The sequence below is a fragment of the Littorina saxatilis genome, linkage group LG4 (assembly GCF_037325665.1).
Source record: "Littorina saxatilis isolate snail1 linkage group LG4, US_GU_Lsax_2.0, whole genome shotgun sequence".
NCBI classification, from domain to species: domain Eukaryota; kingdom Metazoa; phylum Mollusca; class Gastropoda; order Littorinimorpha; family Littorinidae; genus Littorina; species Littorina saxatilis.
Genome location: NC_090248.1, coordinates 4963231 through 4987693, shown reverse-complemented (window position 1 = coordinate 4987693; position 24463 = coordinate 4963231). Strand labels below are relative to the sequence as shown.

At 41.3% G+C, this 24463-nt stretch overlaps 1 protein-coding gene across 2 annotated transcripts in view; it reads left to right on the top strand.

Moving 5' to 3' along the window:
• Window positions 1-13654: 13654 nt before the first annotated feature.
• The window catches only part of LOC138963820 (ABC transporter B family member 3-like), a 36873-nt gene continuing 26064 nt past the window's right edge, over window positions 13655-24463 (top strand). The window contains exons 1-2 of one of the 2 annotated variants that reach the window (XM_070335676.1): window positions 13655-13752; window positions 14533-14761. In XM_070335676.1, the coding sequence (XP_070191777.1) occupies window positions 14707-14761 (55 nt within the window). In that variant the 5' untranslated portion in view covers window positions 13655-13752; window positions 14533-14706. Of the gene's footprint in view, window positions 13846-14532; window positions 14762-24463 lie in introns of both variants that reach the window. The other variant, XM_070335675.1, reaches the window with a different exon arrangement.

The following is a 24463-nucleotide window of genomic DNA, read 5'->3' as shown; positions in this document are numbered from 1 at the left end:
CACACACACACACACACACAGACACACAGACACACTCACATACACCACGACCCTCGTTTCGATTCCCCCTCGATGTTAAAATATTTAGTCAAAACTTGATTAACTATAAAAAGAAATACGACCAATCATCAGCAAAATTGACAAAAAACACTCATCCCTTCCCCCACACAAACACAGACAAGAAAAATATTCATTCAAAATGAACAGCGTCGATGCAATGTCCACCAAAGATTTATTTTGGGAAGTGTTAAAGGTTAGGGTCAAAAGTTAATGAATTGCATGTTGTGCTGGATATATAAATTGTTTATTTCAGTCAATGCTTGCTATGAATTGATCAAACAGCCACAAGAAAAAAAAACTTTTTAATTAAAAAATAGAGCTTGTTTGAAACAGGTAGAAAGGAAGAGTTGATATTGCAATATCTGTACGTGGGAATGTGGTGAAAAAGAGTGCTAAAAGTAGTAAGTCAGTCTCAGATCCATTTCAAATATTTATTGCAGAAAAACAAAATACAAATTTAAACAACGAAGTGACTGTGGTAAAAATACAAATTACAAAAAAACACAGAACCATTACCAGGTGTCATAGGAATGTTTGAAAACAATAGTTTTAATTTTACACTGTAAATACAGGAATCAGAATTAAACACCTCAAATTGGCACATGCATAATGAATCACCTGGAATTGCAACAGGGAGATACTGAAGTAATTGGAAACAAACATCTGAAATTGACAGAGAAACAATTGAAAATATAGTACCAGTTGACATGAGCGTACAATATTTTAATGGAAGTGCATTTTTAGCACGAAGCATCCGCAGGAGGATGCACTAACAATTACATATTGCCACAAAATGTGTACGGACATTTCACAACCGTGCATTATTAGCACAGAACACATACATGGGGGCGCACAAAACATTATTGTGACAATAATTTACACGAAACATTTCACATAAGTACATTTTTCAGCATGGTGCATCTACAGGAGGGTGCTCCAACAATGATGCATAGTGCCAACATTTAGCGCAAACTTTTCACAACAGTGCATTATTACCACAAAGCGCATACAGCGATTATATAGTAGCAAGTTGCACTAAACATTTGAACAAAATGCATTTTGTTCAAATGTTAACAGCACAGAACCAAGTTTTGCATAAGTGCACAACAGCACTGACCATTAATTTTTCACAAAAGTGCATAACAGCTGTGACAATTTTACAAAAGTGCATTGACCCGGCATTTCAGGCAGATGGCTAACATGCAGATTTCGCTTTTGTCTGTCTTTCTTTGAAAAGTAGGCATGTTCAAGATCGATGAAGTCATGAGCAATTGGGTTAGATGACAGAAAAGATTCAAAAACGTCAGATTCAGTTAGATGACAGAAAAGATTCAAAAACGTCAGATTCAGCGTTTTGGGCACTGCCGTTGAACAGGAACATTCTCTCCTGTTCAACAAATGTGGGTTCAATTCAAAAGCAACATTGTCACAGATAGGCTAGTGTTACATTTCTGTAAAGTTTCAAAAACATCTTCCATGTTTTGGTTACTGTTGAACAGAGGCATATTTTCCTGTTCAAAAAAGTCTGACACCTTGTTTTTCTAACTGGTGTATTGTGCGCGATTTGCGGATTTATTTTTATTCCTTTCATATGCAGTTGAAGTGTTGTGGGTGTTATTGTCTGTATATGCTATGTTGCGTCTGTATGCCTACAAGAATTTGCATTCGCTCTCTGCCAGTACAAGTCCAAACTTTATTGGGTGTAATGTGCCTGTGGTATGCTCGCAGTCGAGCACAGATAGTTTTCAAACATTCCTCCAGTGAGCCGCTGCTGCGCTGCGACCTGAGTAAAGCGCTTCTTTGGTCTCTGGCAACGTTGAACTACGCTGATATGCCCAGCGACGTGCGGACAAAGTGATATCGCCCCGCTGGCTATTTTTACCGCTGACCCCAGCTTTGAAATTGTTTTGGCTTGGAGAGTCATTCAATTGCTTTGGCTTGGAGACTAATTCTCCAGAGGCAAATTCAGGCAAATTCTTCCCGACCACAGATACCAGCGTCGTCCGCGACGCTGGAAAAAGTGTAGGCGTGAAAGAGACGACAGACATGAACAAGGACCGAGTTTCTCTTCTCCACAACGCACGACAAGGTTTGATTGGCCAAGTCCACAGCAGCCAAATTTACGGACAAACACTGCAGGAGCCTCTCTCTGGTCCCCGCGTGCTTGGGGAACGTGCCACCAGGGTGAGGCAGTCACGTGACTTTGCGACAACGGCGAGAAGGGGAGGGAACTGCAAACAATAGGGGAGGTAAGGCAAAACAAAGGGAGAATACCTGTCTAGTGACATTTCCGTTGGGGTCAAGGCTTTGAGTGCCAAACTTCTAGCCGCTGAATTCAAAGTTACACGCATGTCTTTCCCCTGAGTGTGTCTCTGCTGTTTTCCTCTTTCTCTTTTCATTTCTTTCTCCTTCTCTGTCTCTATCTTCGCTGTCGTTTTTGCAAACTCTCGATCCCCTCTCTGTTCTCGCAGTGTTGAACTTCTCCTCTCATCCACAACCATCACCCCCCCCCCCCCCCCCCCCCCCCCCCCGCACTCCCTTTCTCCTCCCTATGTGTCTATCTTGTTTATCTGTCCGTCTGTCTGTCTGCATGGCCGTCTCTGTGTCTGTCTCTGTCTGTATGTCTGTCTCTGTCTCTATGTCTTTCTCTGTCTCTCTCTGTCTCTCTGTCTCTCTCTGTCTCTCTATCTGTCTCTGTCTCTCTCTCTCTCTCTTTCTCTCTCTCAGCTCACACAAGTATTGACTGCTAAAACTCAAAATGAGGAATGTCCGTGTTGGTGTTCTCGAGTTCTTGCGGTCGACTTGCTTCCATCTGTATGTCCGCTTGTTTGTTCCCTCGCCCTACACAATGCCACCCACGCCGCCCTGACCTCATATGAGACCCCCCCTCCCCCCTCCCCCCCCCCCCCTCCCTCCCCCGTTGTGAAACATCAAACCGTAATCCGTTCAACTTCATTTAAAGTTTGAAATGAAATGACGGTTATCATAATTTGTGACCCTCCACCACGAAATGAGTCGCATGTCACCTCGCGCGGTTCTGCGCTAGGCTTAATAAAAGTCCGGGGAGTGTCTGGTAACAGTGTGAGGATCACCTTAGTCACAGGCTTATAACTCAAACAGTTTTCGCTCTTTTCTAAAACGGTTTTCACCACTGGATAGAGCATAAAAAACTCTTTCGAAAAATGTACAAAAATATGAAAATCATGCAAAGGTGACATGCGACTCATTCCGTGGTGGAGGGTCACATTTATCGTCTCCACAGCAGTAGCTGCTATTGGAGACCGAAATGAAATGACATGCGACTAAAATGAGGACGAAAGTCGCTTGTTCATTGCAATGCTTGTTATTATCTCATGTGCCAGGAGAATGGTTCCGAATAACTTTCATTTACTCTATTACACATGTTGTTTGCATTTAGAGCGCTTACTTTCCTTTGTGTATCAGAAATGACACGCGAATATAACTTTCAGTTGACGTATACAAATGTAATATTTATTTTCTGTTTCGAATGTCGGTGAAACAATTCTTGCTGCCAGGGGTAAAAAAAAATCAAAACTTGACTAAATATAAAAAGGACGTAAACGAAAACAAAACTTCTTTTGTTTTCAAAGACAACACCTTTACAATACACAATCTGCAAAGATGACCGCATTGAACATGCGAAGACATCAACGTTCACACACTACTTTTGTTGTTGTTGAGTGTTAGTTTAAACCGTGTTTATTCAACAATTCATAGATAATTCATCATGATACATATTAAGGATCAACAACAAGCTCAAGCTTGTGGTGGTGACCCTACTTTTAAGATAGTCCTGCTGTGTGTTGACATCATTACAAAACCCAATACCGAACTTCGTTGCTTATGGGTCGATCTGAGATTGTGTGTTGGCACGAATACACTATTCAAAACATGCTGAATAAATCAGCAGTCTGGCTGCTCACAATGCTGGAATGCTGGGTTTTGTTGAATTGATTCCGTGACAACTATGTCCAGGGCTCCCCGTGGACGCCTGTCCTTGATGGTCCTAGGGACCCCCGCTTTTAATGTTTAGAGCGTCCATGGACCCCTCTACGCGGAGTTATAGAGGGTCCCAAGAGTCCCGGATCCCCAGAACCCCTGTGTACATACATAACGCATTGTAATCGCGAATAATGTAATATGAAGCGGTTTTTTCTTCTTCACAAGAATATTCGAAGAGGACACTTCAACTGTACCTTGTTAAATGCAACACTAACGCAGACTTTCAACTTGACTCCTGGTCTTCCTTTTGTGATGTTCGCTGACGACTACAGTCTAAAAAGAGTACCTACGGGACGCACGACAACGACAACTTAGTGCGTTTTGGGACCCGCTCTTAATAGGTTTAGTGCGTCCCGGGACCCTTTTCATGAATTCTAGTACGTGATTTGGGCTTCTACATGTAGAGCGTAAAGGACGCACACTTTGAGGAGCCCTGAGCATGAGGTCCACCACCTAAGCAAATTCTACCACACAAAAAACGCCGCCAGGCTGTATATTGCTAGTATGTGTCCATTCTGATAATCCTCGCTATAACACATTCTGATAATCCTCGCTATAACACATTCTGATAATCCTCGCTATAACACATTCTGATAATGCTCGCTATAACACATTCTGATAATCCTCGCTATAACACATTCTGATAATCCTCGCTATAACACATTCTGATAATCCTCGCTATAACACATTCTGATAATCCTCGCTATAACACATTCTGATAATCCTCGCTATAACACATTCTGATAATCCTCGCTATAACACATTCTGATAATCCTCGCTATAACACATTCTGATAATGCTCGCTATAACACATTCTAATAATCCTCGCTCCACGGCTATCGCCAGTTGTCTCTTTGACCGGACGCTACAGTCTTACGCGAATCTATCAAAACAAGAATACAGAGTTATCTCCCATAATTTATGTTGTTCACGAGCAGTGTTCGCGAGACGAAAAGGATTGCAGATTGGCCGACTTCGACAGTGATCTCCGTTCTGTTCTTCACATGATAAAGACATCGTTCTAAGGTCAAAACAAGTCGCAATTTTGGGACTGCTGCCGGAAGGAGACCGTAATATATGGTTGCATCAATGTCAAACAAATCGTCTGCTCCAGCGAGCGCCGAAACCAAACGGTTGATTATCACGTGACACTTATGCCATACTTAGAGTTGTTTGCACAGTAAATACAGCCGCGAAAAATAGCTCGCTTGAAACTGTCTTACATATCAATTCCTTTGTAATTTAAAAATTACACAACGCCATGAAAAATCAGTATCGACGATCGCGAATCTGCTTACATCCATCCATAACACATTACGAAAAGATCTAAATATGTAAAAAAAAAATCGATTTCCTCGCCAGAGAAGGAAAACCAAGGCATCCTGTCAGGGATAGAATGAGCCGAACTCATTTTGACCTGAGGTCAGGATGGGTATGTGTCAACATGGAATTAAGCTTGGACAGAAGGGCGGTCAACCTGATTGTGTACGTTTGTAATAAACGGCACGTGGACATTCGGGTTGCTTTCTCACTTGAGAAAGCGAGCTGCCATACAGTGTACAGCGCTACACATCTTTTTATATTTAGTCAAGTTTTGACTAAATATTTTAACATCGAGGGGGAATCGAAACGAGGGTCGTGGTGTATGTGTGTGTGTCTGTGTGTGTGTCTGTGTGTGTGTGTGTGTAGAGCGATTCAGACTAAACTACTGGACCGATCTTTATGAAATTTGACATGAGAGTTCCTGGGTATGAAATCCCCGAACGTTTTTTTCATTTTTTCGATAAATGTCTTTGATGACGTCATATCCGGCTTTTCGTGAAAGTTGAGGCGGCACTGTCACGCCCTCATTTTTCAACCAAATTGATTGAAATTTTGGTCAAGTAATCTTCGACGAAGCCCGGACTTCGGTATTGCATTTCAGCTTGGTGGCTTAAAAATTAATTGATGACTTTGGTCATTAAAAATCTGAAAATTGTAAAAAAAAATAAAAATTTATAAAACGATCCAAATTTACGTTTATCTTATTTTCCATCATTTGCTAATTCCAAAAACATATAAATATGTTATATTCGGATTAAAAACAAGCTCTGAAAATTAAATATATAAAAATTATTATCAAAATTAAATTGTCGAAATCATTTTAAAAACACTTTCATCTTATTCCTTGTCGGTTCCTGATTCCAAAAACATATAGATATGATATGTTTGGATTAAAAACACGCTCAGAAAGTTAAAACAAAGAGAGGTACAGAAAAGCGTGCTATCCTTCTTAGCGCAACTACTACCCCGCTCTTCTTGTCAATTTCACTGCCTTTGCCATGAGCGGTGGACTGACGATGCTACGAGTATACGGTCTTGCTGAAAAATGGCATTGCGTTCAGTTTCATTCTGTGAGTTCGACAGCTACTTGACTAAATATTGTATTTTCGCCTTACGCGACTTGTTATATTTAGTCAAGTTTTGACTAAATATTTTAACGTAGAGGGGGGAATCGAGACGAGGGTCGTGGTGTATGTGTGTGTGTGTGTGTGTGTGTGTGTGTGTGTGTGTCTGTCTGTCTGTGTGTGTGTGTAGAGCGATTCAGACTAAACTACTGGACCGATCTTTATGAAATTTGACATGAGAGTTCCTGGGTATGAAATCCCCGAACGGTTTTTTTCATTTTTTTGATAAATGTCTTTGATGACGTCATATCCGGCTTTTCGTGAAAGTTGAGGCGGCACTGTCACGCCCTCATTTTTCAACCAAATTGGTTCAAAGTTTGGTCAAGTAATCTTCGACGAAGCCCGGGGTTCGGTATTGCATTTCAGCTTGGTGGCTTAAAAATTAATTAATGTCTTTGGTCATTAAAAATCGGAAAATTGTAAAAAAAAATAAAAATTTATAAAACGATCCAAATTTACGTTTATCTTATTCTCCATCATTTGCTGATTCCAAAAACATATAAATATGTTATATTCGGATTAAAAACAAGCTCTGAAAATTAAATATATAAAAATTATTATCAAAATTAAATTGTCCAAATCAATTTAAAAACACTTTCATCTTATTCCTTGTCGGTTCCTGATTCCAAAAACATATAGATATGATATGTTTGGATTAAAAACACGCTCAGAAAGTTAAAACAAAGAGAGGTACTGAAAAGCGTGCTATCCTTCTTAGCGCAACTGCTACCCCGCTCTTCTTGTCAATTTCACTGCCTTTGCCATGAGCGGTGGCCTGACGATGCTACGAGTAAAATGGCATTGCGTTCAGTTTCATTCTGTGAGTTCGACACCTACTTGACTAAATATTGTATTTTCGCCTTACGCGACTTGTTGTTGTTGTTGTTGACAAATGTAACAAGTCGCGTAAGGCGAAAATACAATATTTAGTCAAGTAGCTGTCGAACTCACAGAATGAAACTGAACGCAACGCAACGCAGCAAGACCGTATACTCGTAGCATCGTCACTCCACCGCCCGTGGCAAAGGCAGTGCCCGTGGAATTGACAAGAAGAGCGGGGTATTCGTTGCGCTGAGAAGGATAGCACGCTTTTCTGTACCTCTCTTCGTTTTAACTTTCTGAGCGTGTTTTTAATCGAAACATATCATATCTATATATTTTTGGAATCAGGAACCGACAAGGAATACGATGAAAGTGTTTTTAAATTGATTTCGAAAAAAAAATTTTGATAATAATTTTTATATATTTAATTTTCAGAGCTTGTTTTTAATCCGAATATAACATATTTATATGTTTTTGGAATCAGCAAATGATGGAGAATAAGATAAACGTAAATTTGGATCGTTTTATAAATTTTTATTTTTTTTTACAATTTTCAGATTTTTAATGACCAAAGTCATTAATTAATTTTTAAGCCACCAAGCTGAAATGCAATACCGAACCCCGGGCTTTGTCGAAGATTACTTGACCAAAATTTCAACCAATTTGGTTGAAAAATGAGGGCGTGACAGTGCCGCCTCAACTTTCACGAAAAGCCGGATATGACGTCATCAAAGGCATTTATCAAAAAAATGAAAAAAACGTTCGGGGATTTCATACCCAGGAACTCTCATGTCAAATTTCATAAAGATCGGTCCAGTAGTTTAGTCTGAATCGCTCTACACACACACACACACACACGCACACACGCACACACGCACATACACCACGACCCTCGTTTCGATTCCCCCTCGATGTTAAAATATTTAGTCAAAACTTGACTAAATATAATAACAAGTCGCGTAAGGCGAAAATACAATATTTAGTCAAGTAGCTGTCGAACTCACAGAATGAAACTGAACGCAACGCAACGCAGCAAGACCGTATACTCGTAGCATCGTCACTCCACCGCCCGTGGCAAAGGCAGTGCCCGTGGAATTGACAAGAAGAGCGGGGTATTCGTTGCGCTAAGAAGGATAGCACGCTTTTCTGTACCTCTCTTCGTTTTAACTTTCTGAGCGTGTTTTTAATCCAAACATATCATATCTATATATTTTTGGAATCAGGAACCGACAAGGAATAAGATGAAAGTGGTTTTGAATTGATTTCGAAAAAAAAATTTTGATAATAATTTTTATATATTTAATTTTCAGAGCTTGTTTTTAATCCGAATATAACATATTTATATGTTTTTGGAATCAGCAAATGATGGAGAATAAGATAAACGTAAATTTGGATCGTTTTATACATTTTTATTTTTTTTTTTACAATTTTCCGATTTTTAATGACCAAAGTCATTAATTAATTTTTAAGCCACCAAGCTGAAATGCAATACCGAACCCCGGGCTTTGTCGAAGATTACTTGACCAAAATTTCAACCAATTTGGTTGAAAAATGAGGGCGTGACAGTGCCGCCTCAACTTTCACGAAAAGCCGGATATGACGTCATCAAAGACATTTATCAAAAAAATGAAAAAAATGTTCGGGGATTTCATACCCAGGAACTCTCATGCCAAATTTCATAAAGATCGGTCCAGTAGTTTAGTCTGAATCGCTCTACACACACACACAGACAGACAGACAGACACACACACACACACACACACATACACCACGACCCTCGTCTCGATTCCCCCCTCTACGTTAAAATATTTAGTCAAAACTTGACTAAATATAAAAAGTTATAGGGTCGGCCCCTAAAAATAGGGTAGGTCGGGTTACCGTAACCACACCTATTTTTTTAGGCCTTGTTGCCATTTTTATCGTTTTTCTTTCTTGTTATATTTAGTCAAGTTTTGACTAAATATTTTAACATCGAGGGGGAATCGAAACGAGGGTATGGTGTATGTGTGTCTGTCTGTCTGTCTGTGCGTGTGTGTGTGTGTGTGTGTGTGTAGAGCGATTCAGACTAAACTACTGGACCGATCTTTATGAAATTTGACATGAGAGTTCCTGGGTATGAAATCCCCGAACGTTTTTTTCATTTTTTTGATAAATGTCTTTGATGACGTCATATCCGGCTTTTCGTGAAAGTTGAGGCGGCACTGTCACGCCCTCATTTTTCAACCAAATTGGTTGAAATTTTGGTCAAGTAATCTTCGACGAAGCCCGGGGTTCGGTATTGCATTTCAGCTTGGTGGCTTAAAAATTAATTAATGACTTTGGTCATTAAAAATCTGAAAATTGTAAAAAAAAATAAAAATTTATAAAACGATCCAAATTTACGTGTATCTTATTCTCCATCATTTGCTGATTACAAAAACATATAAATATGTTATATTCGGATTAAAAACAAGCTCTGAAAATTAAATATATAAAAATTATTATAATTTTTTTTTTTCGAAATCGTTTTAAAAACACTTTCATCTTATTCCTTGTCGGTTCCTGATTCCAAAAACATATAGATATGATATGTTTGGATTAAAAACACGCTCAGAAAGTTAAAACGAAGAGAGGTACAGAAAAGCGTGCTATCCTTCTCAGCGCAACGAATATCCCGCTCTTCTTGTCAATTCCACGGGCACTGCCTTTGCCACGGGCGGTGGAGTGACGATGCTACGAGTATACGGTCTTGCTGCGTTGCGTTGCGTTCAGTTTCATTCTGTGAGTTCGACAGTTACTTGACTAAATATTGTATTTTCGCCTTACGCGACTTGTTTTTTTTTTTACTTCTGTTATTGAGTTTTGTTTGTCGGTGGAAATATCTTCATTGGTATAATTTCATTTTATTTTATTTATCTTCTTTCATTTAATTCATTGCTTTTTAATTTGCTTGATTTGATCTCATTTCATTCATTTAGTTTCGGTAGTTTTTCCTTGATAATGTCATTTTTATCTCATGTTTTATACAATTTCGTTTTATCATTTCATTCTTAGCCTATTTCATTTCTATTTCAATTTTTGTTTGTTTACCTAATTTTATTCTGTTTAATTTCAATTTGATATTTTTAATTACTTTCCCGTATAACCCGTTCTTTAACAAGCACGTCGTACATATATCCTGCAAAAGTCAATCTGAAAGGAGAAAAGAAAACAATCTTCGTCAGTTCAAGATCCGATTGCAAAGTTTGTGTAAACATTGCTCCTTAGTTGTGTGTGTTTTTTAAAGGTAAAAGTTTAGCTCGACAATGATAGGAGACACGTTGATGCTCGTTGTGTTGTTGTTGTTGATGATCTCCCCTGTTCAGTCATTTGTGATTGTAAATTTTAATGTTCCTCGTTTTTGTCAATACGTACTACCATTCATGTAAACTCTTTATAATTGTTCATTCAATATACCTTTTTGTGAAATCAATCTTGTAAAGCATGTTTTAATTGTCATGGCTTTTACATAATCACTTACGGAATAATTTTGCAAGTATTGTTCTTTCGTACACGCTTTGACATATTTTTGACTGTAATTTCATTCAAACTTAATGATTTAATTTTGTTTAATGAATGGGCTTTAGATTTTTATTTGACACCTTTTTTTTTAAATCTCTGATTTTGCAAAATAAACATTAACCTAAAACAAACATAGAAGACTTTTTGTTGACACTTTACCATCGAACGGTTATGATACCGTTCTGTCCACATTAGGCCAAACAAAAATATATGTTGGTTTAGGGTAACATGACCCCCCCCCCCCCCCTCTCCAAAAATAGGGTCGGTAAGTCGGCATTTTTAATTTTAATTGTATATATTTTTAGTCTCGGTATGGTTCGCAAAATGTGCCAGAGGCCGTTTTTGGGGATTTATTTTGAGAAATGAAAAAAAAAGGTTTTGGGGTCGGCGGAAAAAATAGGGTCGGTCGGGTTACCCTAAAGCAACATATATTTTTGTTTGGCCTTAACACAGTAGATACCGGCACGGTTGGCCTAGTGGTAAGGCGTCCGCCCTGTGATCGGGAGGTCGTGGGTTCGAACCCCGGCCGGGTCATACCTAACACTTTAAAATTGGCAATCTAGTGGCTGCTCCGCCTGGCGTCTGGCATTATGGGGTTAGTGCTAGGACTGGTTGGTCCGGTGTCAGAATAATGTGTCTGGGTGAGACATGAAGCCTGTGCTGCGACTTGTGTCTTGTGTGTGGCGCACGTTATATGTCAAAGCAGCACCACCCTGATAATTATGGCCCTTCGTGGTCGGCTGGGCGTTAAGCAAACAAACAAACAAACAAACTAACAAACAAACACAGTAGATCAATTCATTTCCCCGTGTAAAAAGTTCGGCTCATCATCTCAGATCTGGCCAGGCGTTTACATGAGTAACCGGGCGGGGATGTAGCTCAGTCGGTAGCGCGCTGGATTTGTATCCAGTTGGCCGCTGTCAGCGTGAGTTCGTCCCCACGGTCGGCGAGAGATTTATTTCTCAGAGTCAACTTTGTGTGCAGACTCTCCTCGGTGTACACGCAAGCACAAGACCAAGTGCGCACGAAAAAGATCCTGTAATCCATGTAAGAATTCGGTGGGTTATAGAAACACGAAAATACCCAGCATGCTTCCTCCAAAAGCGGCGTATGGCTGCCTAAAAACGGTCATACACGTAAAAGCCGTGGGAGTTTCAGCCCATGAACGAACAAAACAAAACATGGGGTAAGATCATCCCTCCACTTGGTCACGTAACGAAAACCAACCGCCTGGATGCTCTATGTATAGTTGGAGTTTTGTAGGAATTAATTTCGTAAACAAAAAAACACACAGGTGGCTTTTACAAAACTAACCCATCCAAACATTTCCACTGTGCACAGTTGATTTTGAGTATGTGACCGTTTGGAGGGATGGTCTTATCAATGTTAAAGCCTGGCCAGATATGAGATTATGAGCCTCACACGAGAAGGAGTGTGCCTTTAACACAATAATAAGAGCATCCTTCCAGATGTGATTGAAAGTCACAATATATATTACGGTCGACTCAAGACGAGGTGAGGGTGTTTGTGTGTGTGCGCGCGCGTGTGTAGACTGATTCACCAAAAAAACAATTGCACAGATACTCATGAATAAAGTGAATTCTTCCATATGGTATCCCCAGACATTTAAAGGTCTCACGATAAAAACGTGAAATGATGTCATATACGCAGATTTTAAAGCAAGTTGAGGGGGCACTGTGGCGATCAATCAAAAAACAGTTCATCTTATTCTTTATCATTTCCTGAATCCAAAATATATAGATATGTGATGTTTACTAAGAACATTTCCTCACAAACAAAACAAAATAGGTTAATTAGGCACTATGTTGGCATTGCTTCGCGGAAACGAGATGGACCCGTCTCGATCAGTCTTCGTATAAGGCAGCGCTTCCTTAGTAAATTAAGTCTAGGTGTTGGCGTTTTAATTTTTTTTAAATGTTTTAGTGTTGATCTTTTTGTCTCAGGGCGACAGATTGACTGAATGTTTTTATATCGCTTCAGGCGTCTTGTGTATTGTTTTCTTCCCCTTGAACTGCGGACAAATCTCATGGTGAGGATACTTCTTCTTCTTCTTCTGCGTTCGTGGGCTGAAACTCCCACGTACACTCCTGTTTTTGCACGAGTGGATTTTTACGTGTATGACCGTTTTTACCACGCCATTTAGGCAGCCATACGCCGCTTTCGGAGGAAGCTTGCTGGGTATTTTCGTGTTTCTATAACCCACCTAACTCTGACATGGATTACAGGATCTTTTCCGTGCCCACTTAGTCTTGTGCTTGCGTGTACACAGTAAGGGGGATAAGGCACTAGCAGGTCTGGACAAAATTTGACCTGGGAGATTGGAAAAATCTCCACCCTTAACCCACCAGGCGCGGCCGGGATTCGAACGCTTCCGCTTTGGAGGCCGGCGTCTTACCACTAAGCCATTACGCTCGTCATGGTGAGGAGACAAAAAGGAGAAGAAACTATAGAAAACAACAACAAAAACAAGGAATTCTTTATTAGGACATAGTGTGATGTATTCTTTTGAAACTTTTTTTAATTCTATTTTTTTAGTAACTCGGAATTTTATCTTTTGTTGTTGAGTGTGTGGCAGACGTATTTGTGCACTGCACAGACCCTTCTGAAACTCAACCTCCGGGTCATTCGTCATTGTTGTCCTCGTTCGCAGCTTTCCATCACCACAATACGAATCCTTTTTCAGTAACCAAATACTTTTCTTAAAACTAAACTTCCTTGTCGTTTGACTTGTCATTGCCACTCAAAATATCAACCAATCAGGTCACTGGCAACGCCTATCCTCCAACAAGTAAGAAACTGCCTCCATTCAGGATTCAGCGCCTTTACAAACCGACAAACTGTAAGTTTTCACTTCCTCTGACGAATGATTCCGACCGCGAAACTCTTTTGATTGCAGTTTTCAGTGTCCCAAATCCACAGAGGCTGTTGCAAGGTATTATTTGTTTTTTCTCTCGATAAAACTTTACACTCTTTGACAAATATCACCGTCTAATTCCTATCGAAGAGTTATAGTATCACTGAGCTATGTTGCTTTACTTTCATTCGTCTCTTTACTAATTGTATATTCGTCCAATACAAAAACCATTGAGTTGGCGTACCTTCGATTTTTATTTTATTTGAAACACAAGACATTTCAGTGTTTTTTTGCGTGTTTTTTTTTCTCTAAATATTTCAGGAAAAAAACGTATGACTTCTGTTGCCGTTTTCCGCTAGCTTTACCTATTTTTTTGCATATTTATTTAAAAGTGACCGCGCCGATGTTTTTCTTCCTGTCAGTTCTTTCTGTAGTACGAATGGCAGTTCAAATGACTGTTTATGCTTTACAGACAATCTCCTTAAATTGAGAGGTTGCAACATTGCAACTTCGTCCCTGAAATTACGACGCTAAAGTTGAAGATTACCAAAAATGAACCTATACAGTTCAGAGATATCTTCCTGCTTGCTGCCGCGTGAGCAGAGAAAATGTTCCCTCTTTATCTTCACCGCGCTGGCAGCAAAACGCCTCACCCGGAGGTGTTTTCAGACAGGTCAGACACAGGGTGTATACGCATTTCTGAATTCAAACTTCGTAAACTGAGTCTTAGACTTGAGACTGCAGCATAAGGCGTTTGGGTTGCAGCATCAACTGAGTACAGGAAAGCTGCCCCGCTGGAACGCCTGAGCAGACGACACTTTCGATTTTCTGAGAATCGCACAGCGAGCAGAAGGGAGGGAACTCAGAGCCTGTGCAGTTTCTACTTGCAGACTGGTTAACTTTGAGGGGCGAGCTGGTTCCTCTCTGTCGTCGAAGAAAATGTCTGCCGGTGCGCTACCGTTACTCTGTATGGTCTTCGTCTCGTTTTTGGCAGGTTAGTTGATGCTGTCTGTCTGTCTGTCTGTGCTCTGTTTGTTTCAGTGTATGTCTGTCCGTCTGTATACCCCCCTCCCGCCTCTCTCTCTCTCTCTCTCTCTCTCTCTCTCTCTCTCACATACACACACTCTCTCTTGCTCTCTCAGTGTTTCGTCATCTGTGTGAACTCTCAGTCTCTGTCTCTCCGCCTCTCTCTCTCCGCCTCTCTCTTTTTGTCTCTTTCTCTGTCTTAATCTGACTCTCTCTCCCTCTGTATCTGTCTGTCTGTCTGTCTGTGTATGTCTAACTCTGTGTGTCCGTCTGTCTGCCCAGTGTCTGTCCGTCTGTCTGTCTGTGTCGGCCTGTCTGTCTCTGTCTCTGTCTCTGTCTCTGTCTCTGTCTCTCTCTCTCTCTCTCTCTCTCTCTCTCTCTCTCTCTCTCTCTCTCTCTCTCTCTCTCTCTCTCTCTGTGTTGTATTAGGGATCATGTTATTGTGGTATGTCACGAATGGTATTGGAGGGTTGGTGAATCATAATTGAGGAGGGGGGAGGGGGGGGCGGCGGGGAGTGATTGCCTGTCTCTTCTTTACTGTCTGTCTGCCACAATGCGCCCAGTATGAATATCCAGGTAGGTTTTGCATTAATTTTATACATGTGCACCCCCCTACGTATGACTCAATTCGTGGCGCGGTCGCACGGAAGCGGTTGCATAATTATACAATCGAGGCGTCGGACCGAGCGAAAGAGAGCGTTTAATGTGTCTAACCACTTCGAGGGAACAGAAACGCTACACAACCTGTGAATGCGATTCGCTGGCCGGTGTAACGATTACATATTTCCCCCGTGGTCATATTTCCCCCCTCGATATATACTCAAGATTGAAATGTTGTTTCCTGGTGAAATTAAGAAGTGACATTATTTAAAGGCTGACATAGTCCTATTTAATTAGTTTAATTACTTCCAGGGCTTTTCCCATCGTTGCGGGGATGTATAAATTAAGCTTCCTGCAAAGTTTTAGGTTTGAAGTCCTTACCAATTACGAGAAATATTTAATTCTTTATTGCATTGTTTAGCAACAGTTCTCCAGGACTTGGGTTATTTTTAGACCGTTGACGTCATTTCGTGACGTTTCGTAAACCAAAGATGGTGTCGGAGACAGTCAAAGCGCGGTTGCGTACAATGGCAAAAAAATAGAAGTAAACCCGTCTAAAGCTGTCAAGGCCACTAAATCTGCTGAGAAGAGAAAGTGGACTCCTTGCTTCGTCACCACGCAGCACCGGCGCTGGGTCGCGCTTAAAGGCAGAGTAAGCCTCCCGTAAACCATCACAGATACGGTCAGGCTTTTGCACACAGTACAAACACCCTTTCATTTAAACACTCACCAATTGAGAACATCCTAGGTGCCCTCCGTAAAGAGCGAACAATTTTCAAAGAATTTATTTTTGCGTGGTTTATCTTACCCCTGAGCCATCGTGAACCCGTGTGATCCAGTTTTCCCTTTTCACAATGCAGTCGTCATAGTTAGTCATTTGAATGCGACTCGACGTGAGCTTATCTACAATAGCACGTTTTTTATGCACGAAACAACGGCTGTGGTTCACAAGAACTCTAGCGATGGCTTTTGACTGTTGAGAGGAACGGCGATTTGCACTGATAAAACCGTCGTCTGCCACGACCCTTGCGTGACCCTGCTTCCGGGCTTTTCTTTTTTTAAACTTTCACAACTTCGAATTGTTCTGATCTTGTCTTGATGAAAAACGAATTCTTTTATGATTAAAGAATGTTTGTGTAACAAGCTGTCAATTTATTATTTAGATTTTAAAAGTTAGGTCTAGCGCAAAAACGAGGCGCCATTGTTCTTCAGGGCCAAGTCCACGAAAATAAATTCTTGGAAAATGTCTCACGCTCGACAGAAAGCAGCCTGCCAGGATGTTCCCGTTCGGTGAGCGTTCAAATGGAAGTATGCTTGTACTGTATTTAGACGCTCGGGGAGCTCTGTGATGGTTTACGGGAGGCTTACTGTGCCTTTAAAGAAAGATTGTTTTCGTCAGAGGCCCATCGCTTCAAATTGAGAACCAAGTACAAAGGGGATACTGAACTCGCCAAAGTTTTGCTAGACACGTGAGTACATAGGCCTATTAGAAAATTAGATGTACTTGTAGCTTGTCAGCTGAAGCCTGTGGCCTTATTCTTGCGAATATGTGCTGTGAGAGATCGTATATTTCCGCCTGCGCAATTTCCGGAAAACATCCACTTTCTCTTTGAGACTGTTCTGTTTACATTCGACACTATCAACACCACTTTGCCATACTGAAATAATTTTTTCTGTGTTCGAAAGCTACAGCCAATCGTTATTATATCCCCTTAGGTACAGTTTTATAACATTATTGGCACATGTAAACAATATGAATTAATTAATGAACGCTACGAATATGGCAGCCTTTAGGGACGAAGTTAAAGCATGTCAGTTTCTTGCATGTGAAGAAAATTGGTGGTGAAATTGAATAGATTTCACCCCAAAAATCGATTTCTTCGAAAACGTGTACCGAGTGGTTACGTCCCTTGAATAAGAAGGGAAACATTTTAGGATGAATCAAATTTCTAAGTTGAATTATAAAAAAAATTGGTTGGACAAATTTGGCCCCATGAATGTAAGGTACCCAAGGTCGCTCATCAGTACTATCGAAGGGTGGTTTTTTGTTCAGTGTGGAGTTTATACAAGATCAACGAGTCCGAGAATCAAAATATGACGGGCGCAGTGGCGTGGTGGTAAGACGTCGGCCTCCTAATCGGGAGGTCGTGAGTTCGAATCCCGGTCGCTGCCGCCTGGTGGGTTAAGAGTGGAGATTTTTCCGATCTCCCAGGTCAACTTATGTACAGACCTGCTAGTGACTTAACTCCCTTTATGTGTACACGCAAGCACAAGACCAAGTGCGCACGGAAAAGATCCTGTAATCCACGTCGGTCATGGAAACACGAAAATACCCAGCATGCCTACTCAACAAAAGCGGAGTGAAGCTGACTATGCTCTCAGAGTATAGTTTGGGGAACCCAAATGGGCAAACGAGCTCACACGTAACCAGAAAACTCTGGAACGCTGAAAAAGAAGAAGAAATATGACCACGGGGAAAGATGACATCGTCACACCGGAACCGTTCAATACTTGACACACAGGCGGCGGTCTCCGAAATGTGGAGGATGGGTGCCGATACCACGCGCATTGCACCAGCGACCTCGCGACAAGAGAGAGATTTTGAACTTTATAGCGTTGCAAATTCATAGCTCACAATCCGGTGGCATTATGGATTTATTTTTGATACAGGTCGATCCGTTTAATCATACCAAAGATGTTTGTCTTAAAATCAATAGACGGATTGAGCTCCAAAATTAAGCATAATTAACTAGTTTGGGCTAAAGGGTGTTCCACTGTAGGGCGATTCTGTCGCTGCACCGCTGCTAACCCATGGGATAGCAGTCTGAATTTCCTTGACGAAATATCACAAGGACAAAAGTGAAATACCAAATGAATAAAATTAAAAAAAATTACAAATTACAAATTACAAATAAAAAATAAAATGAACAAGAAGAGCAAACGCTCGATCGAGTCACTTTCGCAGTTCTGAATATTATATGAGGCATCAGATGGACAGGAAGAAATTGCTATTCACAACACAATGAGTCACGTTCACATAAAATTTGAGCCCGGTCACTTTTATAGTTTCCGAGAAAAGCCCAACGTTAAGTTGTGTGTTGCCGAACAGAAAAGGCTAGTTATCTCCCTTGTTTTTCTGATAACGTTCGTAAAAGGCTACAGATGTAAATACTTTGATGTAAAGAATAATCCTACAAAGTTTCAATCACATCCGATGAACTTTGTCAAAGATATAAAATGTCTAATTTTTCCTTTGACGCTGACCTGTGACCTTGAAAAAGGTCAAAGGTCAACGAAACCATCGTTAAAGTGTAGAGGTCATTGGAGGTCACGACTAAACAAAATATGAGCCCGATCGCTTTGATAGTTTCCGAGAAAAGATATAAAATGTCTAATTTTTCCTTTGACGCTGACCTGTGACCTTGAAAAAGGTCAAAGGTCAACGAAACCATCGTTAAAGTGTAGAGGTCATTGGAGGTCACGACTAAACAAAATATGAGCCCGATCGCTTTGATAGTTTCCGAGAAAAGTCCAACGTTAAGGTGGTGTCTACGGACGGCCGGCCGGACGGCCGGCCGGCCGGACAGACTAACACTGACCGATTACATAGAGTCACTTTTTCTCAAGTGACTCAATAAAATCAAAGTTTTCAACCGAACAGAAAACCCCGGCTCAAGAAAGAGTTATAGTCCTTAGCGACGAGGAAATACCCCAAGAAATACCAAATAAATATATCAATGAATAAAATTAAACTTAACTGAGATTGAAAAACAAAATTGATAAAATCAAACAGTTTCCCATCGAACAGAAAAAAAACCGGCACACGAAAAGGTTGTAGATTTTAGCGTGGCTCTTTTCTTGCTTGCATCAAAGCCGGATATTCTGCTGCTTCGCATTAGTGCAGCGGTAGAGTATATTTGCTTGAATTGCGTTGCGTTTCCCATGGCAGCATGTGGCTTTGGCGAGTCAGTAAGGGCAGGGGTAGTGTCTCAGGCGTTGATGTGTGTCTGGCGTTGATGTAATCACTTTTTTTACAAACAACCCTTTGTAACATCTCCTATGGTATGACGGCTTACTGGTGCCAAAACCTAGGGTTACCATTTTCACGTGAAAATTAGTAATTAACAGTGTTAATTACTAATTTTCATTTTTGCCTCGTTTTCGGTCACAGTAGTCGGACTTTAAGAGTCCGCACTGAGAGGCTACAACGTCCGTCAAACATCACTCTCACACAATTTATGAAATATATTTTAATAGAAGGCCTTATCGAGCAAGTTATTCGACGGGAAGATGCATGTCACAGTTTTCTGCAATAGCGCTTTCCTTAAACGTTGTTTTGGGTATCTTAGAAAAGAATAATCGACCCCGACAACTTTCGAATCGAAGCTGTTTGTAGCAGACGGACTTTTGATCGGCTGTGGTCTCACACTTTCACATATATGTATCTTTCAATATAATTCCTTATTCCCCCCTCTGCTTCTTTACCTCTGTAAACTTGTAGGGGTAGTTATTTTTCGATAATGACCCAGCAACCAAACAAATAACGACCCAGCAACAGCCTGAATCCTCGATAGTGCAATGGGTTGAGAAGTTGTTCTGTTTCGGTACTACTTTTTGCGACTGAAAAGTTCCGAACGCTCTAACGTACGAAGTATACATCTCTGGAGCAAACAATACAAACATACCGCATTTAAATTAACAACTACAGGCCTGAACACATGAATCTTCATATAAAATCCATGAGTTCGGTTGTTTTCTGAATCTAGATTTGCCGTGCTCAAACGTTCATCACAAGCAATTTCCCGCAAGGCTCATACTTTGTCTAGCGACAAGAGTAGTTCCCCTTCTTTTCACTCAGTTTCTTCGACAACAGACTGCAATCCGACGGTCAGTTTTCAACAATATTTCATTTAATAAACAGATCACACGCAACCAAATGCACACATCTCATCAATTTAAACAACATAAAGCGGTTTCATACACTATTTTCCCCAGAAAACTGAACTTCATACAGTTTTTAACGTTGGAACACGGGTGCAAAAGTTCGTCTGCTAGTCCCATTTGACGAAAGAACAGTCATTATCCTAAGCGATACCAAAACATATACAGAACACACAATATCTGCCTTTGCCGCCACAGCAGAATAACAGCATATCTGTGTACTTGATTTTAGTCCAAAATTGGAAAACTGACAAGAAGTGTTAACAGAATGGAAAGATTTGCACGGAACTGGCAACCGCGCATTAATCGATCGCCTGCGCAGGTTGACTGGTTGAGTGAATAGGATTCGATCAAACTTTCGCAAAAAACCTCCTCTTTTCTTTGAATAACTGAAGAAAGGAGGAATAAAGAGGTTACACACCTCGTCTCAGTGATTATCAAAAATAATGGTCTCAGTTCGCGGTCATGAAAAAGCTCGCTAAAGCTCGCATTTTTCATGATCCGCTAACTTCGACCATTATTTTTGATAATCACTGAGACTCGGCATGTAACCTCTACTTATTCGACAAGCTGTCGGGCAGACAGCTGTACCTCATATTTATTTCCACTACTACACTCATACATCTGCTTTGTAGTGTATTAGTGAAGGACAATCGATCCGAAAATGTTCGAATCGAGAGAGAAAGAATGGCGTCTATCCGGCCGTGTGCTGAAGGTCCGACCACTAGTACTGGCACTAGCAGACGGCTCTGTTCGCGGTCTAGACTCACACACTTTCACAAATATCTTTTAATAGAATTCGTTATTCAACAAGTTATCAGACAGACAGCTGTATGTCACGGTTATCTACACATGCGCTCAGCTCTTATTGTTAAATTGCATCGGATTAAAGAACTATGGACCAGAAAAGTATCGAATCGAAGGATGTTTCGCTCTGGCCGGTGTAACAGTCGCGCATGCGCATTGAACCTCCACAGTCACGAGGCACATGAAAATTAGTAATTAACGCGTGAAAATTACTAATTTTTAGTTTTGGCACTAGTAAGCCGTCAGGAGGCGAGCCAAAACTGAAAATTAGACATTAACACTTGAAAATTAGTAATTAACACGTGAAAATTTGTAATTAACTGATTTTCTCGTGAAAATACGTGTTAATTACTCATTTTTAGTTTTGGCGCTAGTAAGCCGTCATACTATGGCTCAGAATAGTGTTGTACCCAGACAGGAAGATATCTATTCCGCAGGGAAAAGCTGGAATGAGAACTACGAGAGAGAGAGGGTGCGAGGGAGAGAGAGAGAGAGAGAGAGAGAGAGAGAGAGAGAGAGAGAGAGAGAGAGAGAGAGAGAGAGAGAGAGAGAATTGAATTGAATTGAATTGAATTGAACTTTATTTTACAAGGATTTAGATTTAAGGCTACGCCTTTTCTTACAATCTGTCCTCCAGAGAGAGAGAGAGAGAGAGAGAGAGAGAGAGAGAGAGAGAGAGAGAGAGAGAGAGAGAGAGAGAGAGAGAGAGAGAGAGAGAGAGAGGGAACGAGAGATTTGTCCAAGTAGAAAGATACTGCTATCTTTAAGAAAATCTAGAGTTACTCGAGTTACTTTATTACGTAAGGATAATAGCATTAGGTGCATAATGATGGTCCTTTCTTACAACGTACTAGTCCATAGTACATTGCATTACACACATGAAACGACGAAAAAGAATGAAGAATAATACACACACATAAGGCCTATATACACACACATTCACACACACACACACACACACACACACACACACACACACTCAGGGAGAGAGAGAGAGAGAGAGAGAGAGAGAGAGAGAGAGAAAGAGAGGGTGGGTGGGTGGATTGGTTGGTTGGTTGGTTTGTGATGTATCTTGTCTCGTATGTGGAGAACCCAGGGGCATCGCTCTTATTCTCGGATAGAGAGAAGGAATGAGGGGGGGGGGGGGGGGGGAAGGTTGAGTAAAAACGTCTTCACAGAAAGGAGAGAGCATTTCAATAAACTGTGAGCGCTGAACCTAAATGTATACAAACGTTGGGGGTCAAATGGCATTCATATTGCGTGTCAATGAATTACACTTATGAACGAGTCACACAGCAATTAGACACGACACTGCAGTGTCTGTAAGTGTGTACATTAAGTGCACACGGAAATACCTTGTGTGGGCGCGCACAAATGGCGTTCTCATTTACTCTTAAATTTGGGGGGATGGGGAGAGTGTGTGGGGGCTACTTGGAAGAGAGGAGAAAATAGATATCAAACGAGAGAGATGGGGGGGGGGGGGAAAGAGAGACTGAGAGAGAGAGAGAGAAAGAGAGAGAGTGAGAGAGTGAGAGAGAGAGAGAGAGAGAGAGAGAGAGAGAGAGAGAGAGAGAGAGAGAGAGAGAAAGAGAGAGAGAGAGAGAGGGGGACAGAGAGAGAAAGAGAGGGTGGGTGGGTGGATTGGTTGGTAGGTTGGTTTGAGATGTATTTTGTCTCGTGTGTGGAGAACCCAAGGGCATCGCTCTTATTCTCGGATAGGGAGAAGGAATGAGGGTGGGGGGGGGGGGGGGGTCACGAGTCACACAGCAATTAGACACGACATTGCAGTGTCTGTAAGTGTGTACATTATGTGAAATCGGAAATCTCTTGTATGGGCTCGTGTAAGTGGGGTTCTCATTTAGGCCCTACTCGCAACATTGGGGGATGGGGGGCAAACGGGGAAGCGGGGGGTGGAAGGGGGGTGGAGTGTGTGTACTAGGAAGGGAAAAGATACAGAGAGCACTGCGCGAAAGATATTTCAAGAGTGAACGACAGAGGGAGACACAGAGAGAGAGAGAGAGGGGGGGGGGGGGGGTCGTATGTGTGTGTGTGTGTCTGTGTGTGTGTGTGTCTGTGTCTGTGTGTCTGTCAGTGTGTGTTTGTGTGTGTCTATGATGTTTATTTTGTGTGTATGCGTGTGCGTGCATGTGTGTTTATGTGTGTGCACGTGCTCGTGAGTGCGCTATGATTCTTGTTTTGAAGTATGAATGGTGCACCGGTTGCATGAACATTTCTCAAGAGCCGGCACGTGAAAGAGAGAGAGAGAGAGAGAGAGACAGAGACAGAGACAGAGAGACAGAGAGAGAAAGACAGAGAGAGACAGACAGAGAGAGGCAGACAGAGAGCAAGAGAGAGAGAGACACAGAGAGAGAGACACAGAGAGAGAGAAAGAGAGAGAGAGAGAGAGTAGCACCAAAGACAGAAAGAGAGCCCTCAACTGAAAGATTCAAGACTTTATGTTAATGTCCGAAACAAAAATAATTAAAATTGTTGCTGTTCAAAGATAGATAGGAGAACCATGATTCATGGTCCTTATTGTGGCGCTTTTCTGACTTGCATTGCGTTTTTGTGTGCTAAATATCCTGGTAAACTGGGAATCAAGACAACAGTGTTGGAGATGTGTGTGTGTGTGGGTGGGTGGGTGTTCGTGTGTGTGTGTGTGTGTGGGTGTGTGTGTGCGCGTGTGTGTGTTTGTGTGTGTGTGTGCGTGCGTGCGTGCGTGCGTGCGTGTGTGTGTGAGCAAGGTGATTTCCAGAAGAAGAAACAATTCGCGTTAGGCAAAAACACTACATTTAGTCAATCTGTCGAACTCACAGAACGCACTGCTGCATTTTTTTCACCGAGACAGTAGCGTCGTCAATCCCTACATGCGGCAAGGAAATCGCTCACACTTTTCTCGTGGACCACGCAGTGAAATTGACAAGCCATAGCGTAGTAGCGGATCCGATTAGCAAGAATGCGCGCTTCTCTGTATTGTTTTACTTTCTGAGCTTGTTTTTAATCCAAAATAACACATGTATATGTTTTTGGTATCAGGAAATGATAAAGAATGTAAAAAGAATAGAGATACAGAAAAGCACGCTATCTATCTATATATATATATATATCTATATATATATACGACTAGTGTCTGTCTGTCTGTCTGTCTGTCTGTCTGTCTGTTCGCGATGCACGGCCAAAGTTCTCGGTGGATCTTTTTCAAATTTGGACACCGTGTTCAGCTACACCCCGGACACAACCTCATCGATGAGATATTTCAACACGTGCTCTCAGCGGGCAGCGCTGAACCGATTTTGGTTCCACCTGAGCTACCCGGGCCCCC